Source organism: Hakea prostrata, chromosome 1 (genome assembly GCF_041222555.1).
Source record: "Hakea prostrata isolate BN-2017 chromosome 1, UWA_Hpros_2, whole genome shotgun sequence".
Lineage (NCBI taxonomy): Eukaryota > Viridiplantae > Streptophyta > Magnoliopsida > Proteales > Proteaceae > Hakea > Hakea prostrata.
In genome coordinates, this window is record NC_142600.1 from 5,226,104 (window position 1) to 5,242,157 (window position 16,054).

The 16,054-nt window shown below is 38.8% G+C and overlaps 1 protein-coding gene across 2 annotated transcripts in view; it reads left to right on the top strand.

Annotated features, from left to right (window-relative positions):
* The window catches only part of LOC149026906 (vacuolar protein sorting-associated protein 52 A-like), a 46,467-nt gene that overhangs the window by 20,122 nt on the left and 10,291 nt on the right, over window positions 1–16,054 (top strand). For both annotated transcript variants that reach the window (XM_089157129.1, XM_089157122.1), the window contains exons 9-15: window positions 1,634–1,777; window positions 7,996–8,087; window positions 9,443–9,524; window positions 10,706–10,888; window positions 11,724–11,839; window positions 12,000–12,058; window positions 12,151–12,251. In XM_089157129.1, the coding sequence (XP_089013255.1) occupies window positions 1,634–1,777; window positions 7,996–8,087; window positions 9,443–9,524; window positions 10,706–10,888; window positions 11,724–11,839; window positions 12,000–12,058; window positions 12,151–12,251 (777 nt within the window). The remainder of the gene's footprint in view (window positions 1–1,633; window positions 1,778–7,995; window positions 8,088–9,442; window positions 9,525–10,705; window positions 10,889–11,723; window positions 11,840–11,999; window positions 12,059–12,150; window positions 12,252–16,054) is intronic.

The following is a 16,054-nucleotide window of genomic DNA, read 5'->3' on the forward strand; positions in this document are numbered from 1 at the left end:
CAACTTTCTTGGTCCAATCTGTCAGTATCTTATTAAGTATATGATATAGGTTTCCTTGGGATGCAGTTCAAATTCGAAACTATTCTTTTGCACCTTATATGCTCTAATGGAAAGTTTACACAACTATGTGAAAATGATCTCCCTGTGGAGCATGAGGGTCTTGCTGGCCATGTTGAGTTTAAGCATCTTTGTGAAACCTGGACCTGTGTAGACGTCAAGCTAATAACTGAAGCTGAATCTCCCTTAATGTCAAGTGTTTTGGCTCCTGCGGCTGGCTTGTGAATTGTTGGATAATGTAAGCCAGTTACCAAAGCCTAGAGCTTCTCTGCTACTGAGTCCACAATGCCCGTTGGGCTGTAGTTGTGACTGTGACTAGGCAACCCAAGACATTGGAGGAGCCTTGAATGCAAGGTGACACCAAAAAGGTGCGTGGATGCCAAGTGACAACCATGAGTTGGTCGTGGGGGACAGAGCAAGTGAAGAAGGAAAGAAGAATACAATGACGGAAAAGTAGGGAAACCTGAGAAGAAACTAATTTGTAGGGGGAGAGAAGAGAAATCACATAAGGGAGTTTTTTTCTTTCCTTGGGGGGGGGGGGGGCTGGGAAGAAGAGTGCACATACAAGTAGCTCAGGCTATTCAAACCACAAGTCAATTCAGTCTATGCAATACATTGGTTATGAGCATATAAATACTGAAGAAGCAGACTTCTAAGAATACACTTACCCTTTTAGTAGTTCTGAAAACTAATTAGAACTAGTTCAACATATAATTGAAAATCAGCTTATGTTCACCCAATAAAATAGATGGATAAAATCCATATCTGAACCCGGTTCTCGATGTGGGTTTCCAAATGCATGTCTGTAAGTCTAAGGCTGTGCTTCACCGGTCGGCTTAAACATACTAGAAAAACAGAATTACAGAACCCTGCTAAAGATGGGAGCCATATGCACTTGATATGGCCTTTTTCTTTTATTTATTCTTCTTCTTTTTAGCAAAACTCCTATGGTCCCTAAAGCACTGAATCTACCTACCAAACTAGCTGCTACCATCAACGTTAATCTTAGGCTGTCTGAGCTTACTTAGTTATTGAAATCAGTTAAAGAGAAGAAGAAATTGTTAGACTCGAATTTGATGTAAGAGCTTTACTTTGGCCTGAGAAAACACCCATATTCTCAACTTTTGGTGTTCATGGCATCATCAGTGGTGGTTTCCCTCTTTGGGTTTATTCTTTAGATACCAGAGCTAAAGTTGCATTTGAGCCTGCTATGGGTCAAAGACTTGCAATCCTACTACTGTGGGAAATTAAGTTCCCGTGCTGTATTATGATGTAATATGCTGTGTCAAACTTTATGGTCTACTGTTTCCCATTAGGTCCTGACCTCTGTTTTCATTGCAAATTTGTGCTACAAATTATATAAAAGAAATCAAAACAGGAATTAAAGTGATTCTGACTCTATTTAGTGGTGTAGCAGAGAGATTGAGTATAATATCGGTTCATAAAACATAAAGGTTGCTTTCCAGTTAGTCAGGATCCATCCAGGCATATTTTACTCTCCTGTTTTCCCTGGATTAAGAATATTTTTGGGGTTCATTTTGCATCACTGTGTACTTTAATTGGCGGATTTATGCAGGTTAATGATGAATACATGAAGACTCTTGAGGTTTTAAGTAAGAAGCTGAAGTTTTTGCAAGTGGATCCCAGGGTCAGATCTTCAAAAGCTCTAAAAGATGTTCAGCCTGAGTTGGAAAAACTTCGGCAAAAAGCTCTATCAAAGGTTATCAATTTTGTTAAGCAAATTTATGGTGAACTGAAATTGATAATTTACCTACTTGCAATTGTGTCCTACATTCTAGGACATTGATAATATGACTTCAAATTTTTTATTCAGCTGTCCTTGTATATGTAGTTGTCTTGGTTTCTTTTTATAGTTTGCCATAATTCAGCTAATGGATCACTACTGCTTTCTTGTATGGTTGCATAGACAAGGGGAGGGGCAGGGAGGGTTATGCAATGGGTTTGGGGGTAAGGGAGGGGACTGGGGTTGCTGTGATTGAGGGGGAAGGGGTGGGGAGGTGATGCTACTTGTATGCAGAGTCAGGAGGAAGATTGCTGGAATGGCAGGACAGAACGGATGAAGAAAAGAGAAGTCTTGATAATCGCAAGGTCCCCCTCAAAAGGACTCTGCTGCACCTTCTTGGCTGCTATTCTTCAATAATTTTATTAATCCAAACTTAAGGATTACAATGAAAAGACTAGGCTACTTACAGCCTACACTAAAAGACTTATGTTCTACTTAAGAATCCTTGATAATTTAGGATCTCCTTTTCATTTAATCTCAGCCACTCAATTGAAAGACTCTAACTGAAACTAAGCAACTAATGGAATCTTCTTGAAATAGATTCCGTAAGACACTAAAACTCATGCATCCGTTGGTTTGGCTCCTCCTCCCTTTTCTAGCTAGACCCCTGGCATCCGTTGGGCATTCTCTTCACCCTCCTTGGTCCCCGCATAGTCTATGAGACTTGCATCCCTAAGACTGCCACCCTTGACATCTTCATTCTTCATCTCCCACGGGGCCTGGTCCCCTCTCCCCCACCCCAATCTCAGACACGTTTGGAATACACTCCCCCCATCCTTAACTTGTCTCGAGGTACCACCATTTGGTCCCCTTCGCCACCCAAATCCTTTACCACTTCCTCCGCGTGAAACCTTCTCCGCTCCCCTCGTCCCCTGGTCCCATTTGGTTTGGTTCAAAGGTCACATTCCCCATCATACCTCACCCTTTTGAGATCTTTCAACCATGCTCTCCCCACCCAATCCTTCCTCATTAGCCGCCATATCCCTGCCAACCCTAGCTACACCCTTTGCTAAAGTGGTTCAGAGGACATTGACCACCTTTTCTTCTCCTGCCCCTTCTCCCGTCCCCTTTGGGATAGAGCCCTTGCATCCATTTGGCCCCGCTCAAGATGCTCACATGGGTTTGTCATGATCGGTCTTGGATCTCGAGGAATTTTGATGGTCACTCCATTTGCAATCATTTAGGCAAGCTAGTCTTTAATGCCGCTATCCATCACATTTGGTGGGAGCACAACCTTAGAAGATGGACTCCCAAATCTCGATCCTTAGACTTGATTTGGAAAGCCATCTTCTTTGATGTTTTTCTAGATTGCTATCCCTTTCCCATTCCCCTGTTGCTGACAACCACAGAATTAGGTTAATTGTTAGTTTATGGGGTCTCAGGCTCTCAACTACTCTCTCATCTCCCCTCTTGAGCTTCTTGCTCCTCTCCCCCCCCCCACCCTTTTTATTTCAGCTCCTTTGTAATCTTCTCTTGTAGTGTTGCTTGTTGCTTTAGATATATTATTCATTCATCCCAAAAAAAAAATACTCAAGCATAAAGGAAAGGAACTCCTGAAATAAAAGACTTATAAGAGTCCTTTAAAGAAAGACCCCTAAGGACTCAAGAACTTGACTCACAAATCAAACCAAGACTTTTAAACTAAATAAGACTCTGAAAATTAATTGCAGCATATAATTAGGGCTGAAATTAACCAAAATACCCCTCTTGGAGGGTTAGGCCAGCCCTAGGTGCGCCACCTTGGAGTGGCCTTGGCGCCCACTCCAGGGTTTCAGCCAGGGGAGGACCCTTGTTCACCTCAGATGGATGCCTTAGTGTCATGGATTTATATTATCAAATATAATCTGGATGGTTCAGTTGAATCTTGTTTAAGGTTTGTTTGGTTGCTAAGGCCATACTGAAACTTTGGTATTGATTATTTTGAAATGTTTTAACCTATTGCCTGATTGCACTTTGTTCATCTTCTTATTTCTCTGACTATCAATTTAGAGTGACCCTTGTAACATATGGATTTCTCTGTGATTAATTTGGATTGTTAAGTTGAATGTTGTAATGTTCGTTTGGTTGCTGAAGGCTATAATGAAACTTCCAGTGTTGACTACTTCAAAATGTTTTATCCTGTTGCCTGATTGAACTTTATTCGGGTTCTCATTCCTCCGGCTATCAATTTAGAGTAACCTTTGTAACTGCTGGACTTCTCTGTGGTGATCTTCGTAAGTTCATGTAGAGCAACCTCCTCGGTATGTTGCTCAATGGGGGAATCTACTTAAGTATGCAACCTTCATAAGGCCATCAATGGATTGAAAAAATCTCCATGAATGGCTGAAAATTTTAGTTCCATTGTAACTGATTTTGGGGTCTCACAATACTATTCTGCCCATTCTGTATTAATTTGTCAATAAAACTCGAAGTTAGTCAGTCAGTTGCGATGGTAATTGATGTCAATGACATATTATATTTGGTAACAATGCCCTGATCACCCGGGGGAGAGCCGGGAGCGACAGAAAACCGAGACCGCCCGAAGCCAGGCACGGACCCACCGGGGGGGGCGGCAAAACGGAAGCGGCCAACACCGGGCGGAGGGAAAAGCAGAAAGACAAGGAACGAAAGCGAGAGAAGCAAGTATAAACAAAAAAAACCAAAGCAAGAGAGAAGAGGAAAACAGTAAAAACCAAGGCAAAAAGAAAACAGGACAAACACAAAACCAGCACAAGAAACAAGGCAACAACGAGAAGAAGAAAAAGACAACCAAGTAAGCAAACGAAAGCGAGACAAAGAGGAGAGGCGAGGAGAGGCGAGAGGAAGGAACGGGAAACCAAAAAGGTAAAAAGAGAGCAGGAGAAGGGAGATGGGGGGTAGGGAGAAGGGAGAAGCGAGAGGCGAGATGGCGGATCTCGGCGGATATCCCTCGCGTCGCCTGATCTCGCTCGTTTGAAACCGAGATATCTCGCGAGATCTCCCACCATGTATCACTCCAGTAAAATCTTATCTTCATCAACATGATGAAAGATTTGGGTGGTTTTTAATATCTCCTTGATATTGAAGCGTTGCTCAGAAAAAAAGGTATTAGCCTATTGCAAAGGAAATATGCCCTTGATATCTTGTCTGGAACTGGAATTCATGCTTCCGTACCAGCAGATATGTCAATAGATTTAAGTAGCTACAAAGGTTAGTTGGGAAACTAATATGTTACTTTTGCTTGACCAAATATATCTTTTGTTGTCGGTGCTATCAATCAGTTTAGGAAGACACCAGAGAAAATTCATCAGGAAAGTACTTATTATGTGCTATGGTATTTCATGGGTGAAGGGTGCTCTTGGAAAGAGCCTTATTTAGCAACCTAATAGAAATAATAATTTGGTTTGGTTTTGCTAGTTGATTGGGCTAGCACTTATGATGACTGTTATTCTGCTACTAGTTGCTGTATTTTTGTTGGTGGAAACTTAATCACGTGGAAAGGTAAGAAAGAAACTACTATTGCAAGATCAGGTGAGAGGTGGCTAAATATCGAGCAATGACACACTATGGCTGAGTTCTTGTGGGTAAAGTCATTGCTTCAGGAGTGTGAGGGTTTCCTATTACTCAACTGATACAGATGTTTTGTAATAACCATGGTACTAAATTTTGCGAAATATTGTCTCGAGCCTACCAAGACAAAATTTTGGTTTTTCGGTGAAATTTCAAGAATTTCTAGGGGTTGTAATTGTAAATTGTATTTGACTACTTCTCAATATTTGGTCTTGCATTTTATTGAAGGTTTCAAAGTTCTCTTGTATATCCATGTTTACATTTGTGAAAATACATGATCCAGTTTCTTTCTTCCATATACAACTGGGCATGTGAAATCAAGAACACCACTTTGTGTTAAATTTTGGTCAAAAATAACATTGTCATTGTGTTTATTGGCCTCAAATTAGGTTGTACTCAACAAATCAAACCCAAAAAACCACCTAAAACCAACTGAAATATAATAACCAGGCTGCTATTTACATTGCAAGTAAGTATTCCATGAGAGGCCCTAGCAGATTGAAGTGTGATATCCATTTTGTTTGCAATGCCATTAAGATGAAACTAGTTACTACACTCTCTCTCTCTCTCTCTCTCTCTCTCTCTCTCTCTCTCTCTCTCTCTCTCTCTCTCTCTCTCTTTTCTTTTTTTTTTTTTTTGGGGAGTGGGGGGTGGGGGTAGGGGTTGTTAAGAACTACATTTGTTTACACAACAACCGACTCGGTGATATGTTTACCAAGCCATTGGACCTGTGTTTTGAAGTAGCTCTTCCAAGTTGGGCCTTGCTGACCTATATGTCCAGCTTGAGGGAGATTGTTGAAGAAGTTCGAATTTGTTGTCTTTGGTATTTCACTCTCATCAGGAAGTTAATATTTAAAGGCAACACAAATTTTCTTTTCTTTAGCATGTTCTTGTCCAACAAATCCGCCATACCCTCTTTTATTTTATATATAAGATATCTTCTTTATGTGAACTGCAGGGCTGAGGAAAAGATTATAAACAATGTATAATCTGAGTAGGAAGGGCTGGAGGATGTAGAATGTATGCTGGAGATGTTGTCAACCATCTATTATTCATTTGATATACACACTTTTGAGGGAATTTTTATTGGCCCTAAGGGTGAGCTGGCTTTTCCTTTAATCCTTGATTGAATGGATGTCTTGATGAATTGAGCAGGAAGTCCGAATGTGGAAGGAAGCCAATTAATGGAAATGATTCCTTTGGCTATATGTTGGAGCATATGGAGGGGTTGAAATGTCTACACATGTTGTTCATGAGAGTTTCTATTAGTGTAGTATATTTTAAGGTCTCAATTATGTCAGGGTTTTTAAGGGCCAGTCAGTGGGTGTTTTTTAGTAATAGTAGCTTGATTGCAAAATTTCACACTATGCGTAATTCTTCGTCAGCCTCTCGATTGTCAAGGTTGCTCTTATTAAGTAACATAAAATTATCTTTATCTCAAAATTAGGATAGTTCTGCAAAATCTGCACAAATATGGTAAGTTATTCCTGAGCGTTCTAAATCTTGGTATTGATTGACCAAAGGCTATGACAATGAGTCAAGTATCTGTGTCGTGAATTAGAAACTTATTTTAAGAGACTTCTCAGAGATGCTTGGGAGAGATGCTAGATGTGCTTAAGATATGCTTGATACACCTGAAAAAGTAGGTAGCCATGATTTCACTGGTGCCTTACTGTACCAGGATCCCATTACCTGAGATGATCACATTGTTGCATGGTTGACTTCCTGCTGCAAGCCTGACTCATTTCTATGGTTCAGACCCTCAGTGGACAGTAAATCCTTTGGTTCAGAGGTTAAGCTGTGCCCTTTGGATTTATGATCTTGGTGACAGTGTGAGATAAACTTTTTACCCTTGATGCTTTGGCTTTTCTCCTAACTAGCCGGAAGTAGATGATGAGCTATGGTTTCTTATTACGACAGTGTGAATATGCAAATGGTGTTAGCCAAACAAGTGTTTTTAGGCATAGTACAATGTAAATAAGTGATGAAAAATGATATCCAACTCCAACCAATGTTAGGTTATCTCATATTAAACAATCATGACTATTTAGCAGCAAACTTAATTTAATAGATCGGATACCATTCAAGATGATCCAAATATAGGTTAATCTTTTAGTTCAAACATGATACTTAGCCCCAAAAAAAAACCCAAATTTCAAGGAAAGTATGCTTTTTTGATGTACTTTAACCCATTGCTTTAATGTTTGGTCTCCACCTTGATGAACTTTATGTAAATGTCTGCTTGTCTAGTCACTCCTGAATCATTTTTGAGTGTAGATGGGATAAACTTGGGTTTTGGCTGAAACTCAAAGTAGAAGGAATTAGTTTTCTTTTAAGTGCATAGGTCCGTATTTTTACAGTATTAATTCTATGCATAATTTTTGTGTATCAGTTCTATGTCATCAACATGTCCAATCTCGATCTGTACCAGGCTAATATGGCATTTCTCTATTGATGCTTAGCACCATGATGACATGTAAATAAACTTAAAACCTACACCGTGGATTCCTAGGGAAAGGTGTAGATCATTGGATATTCTAACTTGGGTACAATTGATTGTGTTAAGTTTTGCCATTTTATCTTGATTCCTGCCTGTTTTTTTCTAGGTATTCGAGTTCATTGTTCAGAAGCTTTATGCCTTAAGGAAGCCCAAAACCAATATTCAAATCCTTCAGCAAAATGTTCTTCTAAAATACAAGTGAGGAACCTTTTTTTGGATTTGACTAGCTTCCATGCTTGATTTCTCTAATTATTTGTTCTTTAAATTGAAGTGCATTGCCACTCAAAGGATGATAAATATTTATTATAGATGTGATAGCATTCTCAGCATCCTGGCTAAGATAAAGTGTGTAATTATGGCAACTGAGCATTTATATATCCTAATTTACATACATAAACCTCTTGATTTTTCTCTCCCTTTATTAGGTTTGAAATGTATTATTTTTGTTTAATCACCCATGTGAGGTTGCCCTGCAATATATTCCTTTCAATGGCTGAGTTTGGTTTAGTTATTAGAGTTGGATCCAGGAGAACTATTATCATTGTTGCAGATCCTTCTAACCCACATGCAATAGGAGGTAGAAAAGAAAAATGAGGAAAGATATTAGATTTCAGATTCAGAACATTCTTCTTGTTGACTTTCACCTACTTTCAAGCCCCCCCCCCCTCCCAACCCACAAAAAAATAGGGAAAAGAAAAGAAAAGAAAAGGAGCTTTAGTTAATGGTATGTGACTTCTATCAAACTCATCATATTCTCTTCCAGGCTGATAAACTTCTCTTGTTTACTTCAGGTCCCCAAAAAAGAAAATTAAGTAAAAAGAACATGTAACTAGGATAATGCCATATGTATGTGAACGGGGAGCACTAATACCAAACCCTGCCACCCCAACCATGATAAGTAACAAGGCTAATGAAAATGTAGAGAAGATTAAAGATACACACGAACAACGACAGAAGGGCCAGAAACACAGAGACCCTATGAAGCACTAGAAAATTTGGGACCCAGGTACAACAGATCCCTTTGAACTCCAATGACATAGATTCCTGTACCTCTTTTTAGGCCATTCCCTCAACTTCCTATGATTGTCTTAATTCTATCGGGAGCCTCCATCAACCAAAGGTATTGATACTATATGGTGGTGTAGAGCACGGTTCAAGAACTTGGTCAGCCAAAAAATGGAGTGCCATCTCCATCTCAGCTAGACATCAGTGTGTTCTCAATGTATGCTATAGACTAGAAATTCTGTGATATTATTTTTTGGTTTGCTTGCTACTATTATTTGTTGGAATTTTGATTGATGTAATTTTACATCAACCCAATCACCTGTATGAGTTTGTCCTGTGCATTGATGTTATGTTCCTTGTAGCACTTAGTTCAGTATTGAGTTTATATGAAATGAAACTGTAACATATCCAATCAGGGTTAAAAAATTGAGTATTTGTTCGTAGTTTAGTATTCTAGCTATCAATTATGGCAATGAAGTGGTTCTGGATCAGTTCCAGGTGTTTGTTATCTTATCATAATGATGTGTATATGAACTTCAAAAATGCAGGTTTGTTATTCTCTTTCTCAAGGAACATGGCAAAGAGGTCTATATAGAGATCCGTAGAGCATACATTGACACAATGAACAAGGTGAATGCTACATACTATCATAAGTGAAGTTAGTGTTAAATGATTTGAAACTTGATGGTTAGAGTTTTCTTGTTTGTGCCTTTGGGGTTCTATACTACTGAAGCCATGCTTTCCCTCAATATAATTGACAGTAAGGTTGCCTTGGGTATGACTTCTGATTGTACAGAGTCATTTGTCTGGAAGCACCTTTTCATTCTTCACTCCTAGATCACTAGTACATGCTGCTGGTAACAGAAAAATCACATAGATCACCTCAAAATCTGAACGATACAATACCATATATACAAGCAATGAGAATAATTTGTTATTATGTTGTTCTTAATTCAACTTGATGTGGTGCAAGGACACCCTTCAAAAATGTCTACTTTATAGCTCCATCCATTTTCAGATGTCCTTTTGTTCCTTGTTGATTAGGAGTGGAAAATAAGATATTTAGAACAGCTTATTGTCTAACAAACGGAGAGGTTTCTTTAGTGTGAAAGGGGTCCTGAGCCTAACATCAGAGTCAATTATAAAAGTGCTGTTGTTGGAGCTTCAAGCAAAAGTGTAAAAGAATGCTTCTCTGGATATTGTCATTGAGATGGTGTTTGGGTGTAGACAACATCTTGATTTTGATATTGCATTGGTTGGTATTTGGTGCTTGGGGAGCCTTAGGGGGAAGTTCCTCATTTCCTGAAGTTGCCCCTTGCCTTTTATTGGCTGGATACTATATGTAATAGACCTTCATACTCCATAGATTACATGCATACTAGCCCAACCTGAGCCTGAGCCTGAGCCTAAGCCTTGGTGCCCTATACAAGCTCCTCTTAACAGCTCATTCCTCATGTTACTTATTTTTGGTTGTATGCTTGTTATCTTCAAGTTGGATTGAGGAAGTGTGTCTGCTGTTCATAATCCCCAGCCCTCTTTCTTCCTCCTTTTACTCCATTATCTGCCTCAGTCACTTGTTTGGCCAGAAGTGAGATGAGTCAATTATATGATTCTCCATGTGAGAAATTATGTATTTGAAATGTCATGGAAATTGTGAGCGAGAAATTGTGCTATTGCATTATGTCTTTGGGATACTGCCTTCAAACGGCGAACAACTGTGCGGTTTGATGCTTGTCAAAAACATTGTGTAAATAGTATGTTTGATAAACTTTACTTCTCATCTTTATTGAAGTACGGCTATTACGTTGCAGGTACTGAGTGCCCATTTCCGGGCTTATATTCAAGCACTGGAGAAACTACAACTGGATATAGCAACAACAAGTGATCTGATTGGAGTAGAAACCAGAAATGCTGGCCTCTTTTCAAGAGGAAGAGAACCTTTAAAGAACAGATCTGCTGTATTTGCCTTGGGGGATAGGATAAATATCTTAAAGGTCTCTTATAAGTTATAACTAGCATTTTTTTTTCTGCAGTAACAAACTAACAATACAGTTTCGCATTTTGCCTTTATATATATCCATATAACTGTCAAATTCTTTTACAAGAGTAGCTTGCCCAATATATTGAATATTGCCAATTAATAAAAACTGTTCATACTCATACTATGAGATGAGCATAGTATGATAGCGGTCAAACAGGTTGCAAGTGATCAAATTAGATGATCAAGCCACTAGTGAAAAGTTACTACTTAGTTATTAACCCTAGTTATTAATATAAAGAAAATTATTTCCACACTACATATAGTATTCCTAGTACTATGCTCAAAACCTTTATAACTGGAAAAAGTTCTACATAATACCATTTTTACCAAGAGCATAACACTTTAGCTTTAAATACTTGTCATTGATCTTAGAGTGGGTCTAAGTTTCTAACTGTCCCAACTTTTATGATTTTAATGAAACAATGTTTGAAGAAGACTTCAAATTCAATACTTTTAGATTAGATTATTACTTTCGAGATTTTCTGTTTTGGTAAAGTGTATCTTACTCTTACCTGTTCTGTTTGCATTGGTTGTGCCATGGTGTTGGGTTTCCACTGAACCTCACACTGTGAGTCAATGGGAGAACCCGCAAAGTGCGAGCACCAAGTTAGCACTCCACATTGACAGATAACAGCATCCAATGCCCCCCCCCCCATAAACAATCCCAAAAAATAAAGAATAAAAAAATTCCTTATGTGAGTTCAGCTAGATTTTTTTTTTTTTTTTTGGGGCGGGGCTCAACTAGAAAAAAAATCTATATATTTAATCGACTTTTTTATTGTTTCCAGGAAATTGAACAACCTGCTTTAATCCCTCATATAGCTGAAGCAACCTCTCAGAAGTATCCATATGAAGTTCTCTTTAGAAGCGTGCACAAGCTTCTTATGGATACTACCACCTCAGAGTAGTCAATTTCTTCCTCTATTCTTTGATAGCTTGTTCTAATGCTTGTCCCCACATACCCTATTCTTCCGCCCTTCTCCCCCCCCCCCCAACTTTTTTTTGTGTATGTGTGCCCATAAGAAAGTGTAACTTGAAATGCTAACGTCTTTGTTTTTCTACAGGTATCTCTTCTGCGGTGATTTCTTTGGTGAAGAGTCTATATTCTACGATATATTTGCAGGTAATGGTGAAACATTTGCCTGGACTTAATTTTTGGTATTAATAACATTAGGATAATAAGTTCCTAGATGTATTTTGCTTTGGTATCCATAGGTCCATTTTCTGTCATCGATGAGCACTTCAATGCAATCCTTCCAAATTGTCATGATGCTATTGGCATAATGCTTATGATCCGCATTATACATCAGCACCAGGTAAGGATGCATATTTCTAGTTCTATTCAGTTCAGTAATATGTAAAACTTTGACGAAAAGATGAAACCTGCAGGATCATAAAGATGCAGTCTCTTAAAAGCCATGTCTTTCTAGCACTTGGTATTGGTTCTGCAATTTTGAGCCACTGACCACTGGGTGTTAGGTGCTCTTTCTGGATTGGCAACGTGCAATGCCATCTCAACCATATATGCCCGTTGTTTTCAGATTTTTGCCTTTGATGGCTCCAAAATTGATTGCTCTGACTCCACACCCTTGGTCATAAGCTGCCTTACCACTATTAAAAGGACAAAATAGACTAAATGAGTCCATCATTGCAAAGCCGACTGAGCTACCACTGGGGAAAAAACTAATGGTTATGGAGAGATTTTATCTCCCAAGCCCTTGGAGAAACTCTCAAACTTGTGATTAGCAACCACATTTTTTTTTGAGGGGGGTGTGTGTAAGGGCTAGTTTCTTTTTTTCTTTTCTTATCCTTTTGTTCTTTAACTAAATAGGGTAGGTAAGGGTAGGTTCTATTACCAGTTAGCCAAATAGGTAGGATAAGGGTTAGAGGTTCATACTTCATAGTTACCACAGTGACTTAGAGACCAAACGCATTGGTATTTGCAGCAATAGAAGCTGTACAATATCGAATGCATGACAAAAATTATAGAGATAGGATTTGAATGAATGTGATGACAAATGATTCACTGGGATGAATATGTTACTTAGAAGTTAGAACACACTGATGGCACGTTCCTAGAAAGGAATTCGATACAAAAGTATGATCACCAAAGCTTTTTCTGACTCAAAAGGCCGAGATCCAGCTTGAGGAAGACTGCAACTCTCTTTCCCTCTCAACTTTTGAGAATAATTATGTTGCGACAAGCCGACAACTAGGATTCAAATCAAGCCTCCTTTGAAATAGAAAAGCCTTTAGGAAATTAAATATCAATGTTTAAGATCATTTTTAGTGGTCTAATCCAGACGAATAGGGTAAGTTATCCATATTTGCACATAATGAAGTTACTACTCTGAAGTTTTCCTTAAATGCACAAAAGAACATCTATAAAAGGCATAACCTAATGTTGGATTCTACTAGGAGTTCAATTAGAGTTTGTATAGGAGTTAAATTAGAGTTTGTATTCATGTAGAATTCTATTCCTTGTAATAGTGTACTTTCCACTTAATTATAAATAGAGGGCTTGAGATCATTGATCCATAAGCCATTCTACCAAAATAGTGTTTCTCAACATGGCATCAGAGCCTAAGATCGATTAGGATCTTTCTTTTTTTCTGCAAAACCCATCGCAGATTTCCTGCAAAACTAATTGCAGAATTTTCTGCAACCACCGTTGCAGAATTTTTCAGAAATTCTCACTTCTCTGAAACTTTCTGTAACCAGCTCCCTGATAACCACAATAGGGAAGAAAAAAATCAGAAGGAAATAAGAAGAAAAGAAAGAGAAGAAGAGAAGCACCACCGCCTCTGCTTGTCGCTGCTTGCTGCATCGCTCAAAACTTTCCACTGCTTACTGCTGGCAAGTAGAAGAGAAAAAAGAGGCAAGTAGAAGAGAAGAAGTTGTCCTGCTTTGTGAATCGAACCAGGTTTTCTCCTCCTCCCTTCTCCTCCGCGGAACAACTATCGTAGGTTAGAGGGGTTTGGTTGTGTAAATTTAAATTCTTTCAAGGATATTTTGGTAATTCTGCTTAAAAATTTATAAGTTCTTAGGGGCTTATGTGTAAATACTCTTAGTTCCAGGGGCCTAATTGAAAATTTATAAGTTTTCAGGGACTTATTTGCAAATTTACACAGTTTCAAGGACTTATGTGTAAATTTGCATAATTTCTGGGACTTAATCATAAATTCAGATTTGTTAGGGACGTATTTGTCATTTTCAAAAAAAAAGAAAAAAATGAAGGTATTTGGACCCATTGCTCTTTGGACCGTGTTTGTTTTCTTTTCGGGTATCCTGGAAATGTATATTGAGTGATTAAGTGCATGTCTAGGAAAATTTTGTCTAAGGAGTCTGGTATTTAAGCGGACCGGTTGTGTCCCTCCAGTCTTTCCTGGAAACTTTCCTGATGTACTTTGGTTCAACAATATACTAATTGGAGGTAACCTGAGGAGATACTTTTCACGTGTTATCATTACTTAGAATTGTTTTGGGTTGTTCGGCTATTGCATTCTGCAACATTTCTATTACTTCGAAAGGTTGAACACTGAAGAATTGCAGATAATTTTGTCAACATGACAACTATTGATGGTACTCCTGCTCCCACTGGCTCCGAACATTACCCCACTCTTCATCCTCTTTCGGTAAGCTTTGATGGGACAAATTATTTGATTTGGTCCCGATCTGCTTACCTGACTATTGCCGGAAGAGGACTTGTTGGACACATTACGGGCACCACTATCAAACCTACTACCACAAGCGTTTCATAGGATAAATGGATCTCGAATGACTCTCTTATTATGTCATTTCTTTTGAATTCCAGGATTCCAAATATTGCCCGTGGATATCTATTACCTGATACTGCAGCCCAAATCTGGAAGGCTACTACTGAAACATATGGACAGTTGGGGTGTGATGCACAGGTTTATGAGCTACGAAAGAAGCTTCATAAGACTACCCAAAAGGAACTGACTGTGGCCCAATATTATGCTGAGTTGCGCTCTCTTTGGCAGGAGTTGGATCATTGTGGAGATTATCACCCCACTAATCCAAATGATGTGACTACTTATAGGAAGCACATTGATAAAATTCGGGTATATGACTTCTTGGCAAGTTTGATGTGGAGTATGATCAGATCAGAGTGTAAGTATTAAGTTGTTCTCCCTTTCCTACACTAGAACAGTCTTATGCACTTGTTCAGTGTGAGGAAAGCCGGCGATTAACCATGCTTCATGCTCCTATTGTGGAGAAATCAGCCTTATAGTCTGTTCGCACTAAATTTGATCCGGCTAAGGAGATTGTCAAGTGTGAGTACTGTCACAAACCATATCATACCAAGGCCAATTGTTGGAAACTCCATGGGAAGCCAGCTGATTTTGAGCAAAAAATAGGAAAACCAAAAGCTCATATTTCTGAGACAGTTTCCACAACACCCTCTGCAGACGTTGGTCTTTCACAGGAGGAGTTAGCTACTCTGCGACATATTTTGTAATCTTCTACTGCTGGTACAGCCTTTACCACTGCTTCCTCTACTAACCAAACCAACTCCTACCTTGCTACTTCAGGCAAAACTTTTACAAGCTTCCAAGTTTCTTCAGTTTCTACTCCTTGGATTATTGATACAGGAGCCACAGATCATATGACTGGTGTATCCTCTTTTTTCTTACAATATTCTCCAACTTCTGAAAAGGATAAAGTTCGAATTGCTGATGGCTCATATTCTTCCATTGCTGGAAAAGGGACCATTCAACATTCTCCATCCCTTTCTTCGTCTAAAGTTTTACATGTTCCCTCTTTCTCTACTAACTTGCTCTCTATTAGTAGTCTTACACATGACTTGAATTATAAAGTGACATTTTTCCCATCTTACTGTGTCTTCCAGGATCTGGTTACGGGGAAGGAGATTGGACGTGGTAAACTAGACAATGGACTTTATTTGCTCGAGCCAATTGAAGGATCTACTTCTGCTCTGACTACATCTTCTAATTAGGTCCATTCGGTAATATCAAACCTTCATCAGTGGCATCGTAGGCTAGGTCACCCCCCTCTAGGAACTCTTAAGAAAATATTTCCTAATTTAGTTTCTTCTTATAATGAGGATGATTTTTTTTGTGAAGCCTGCATTTTT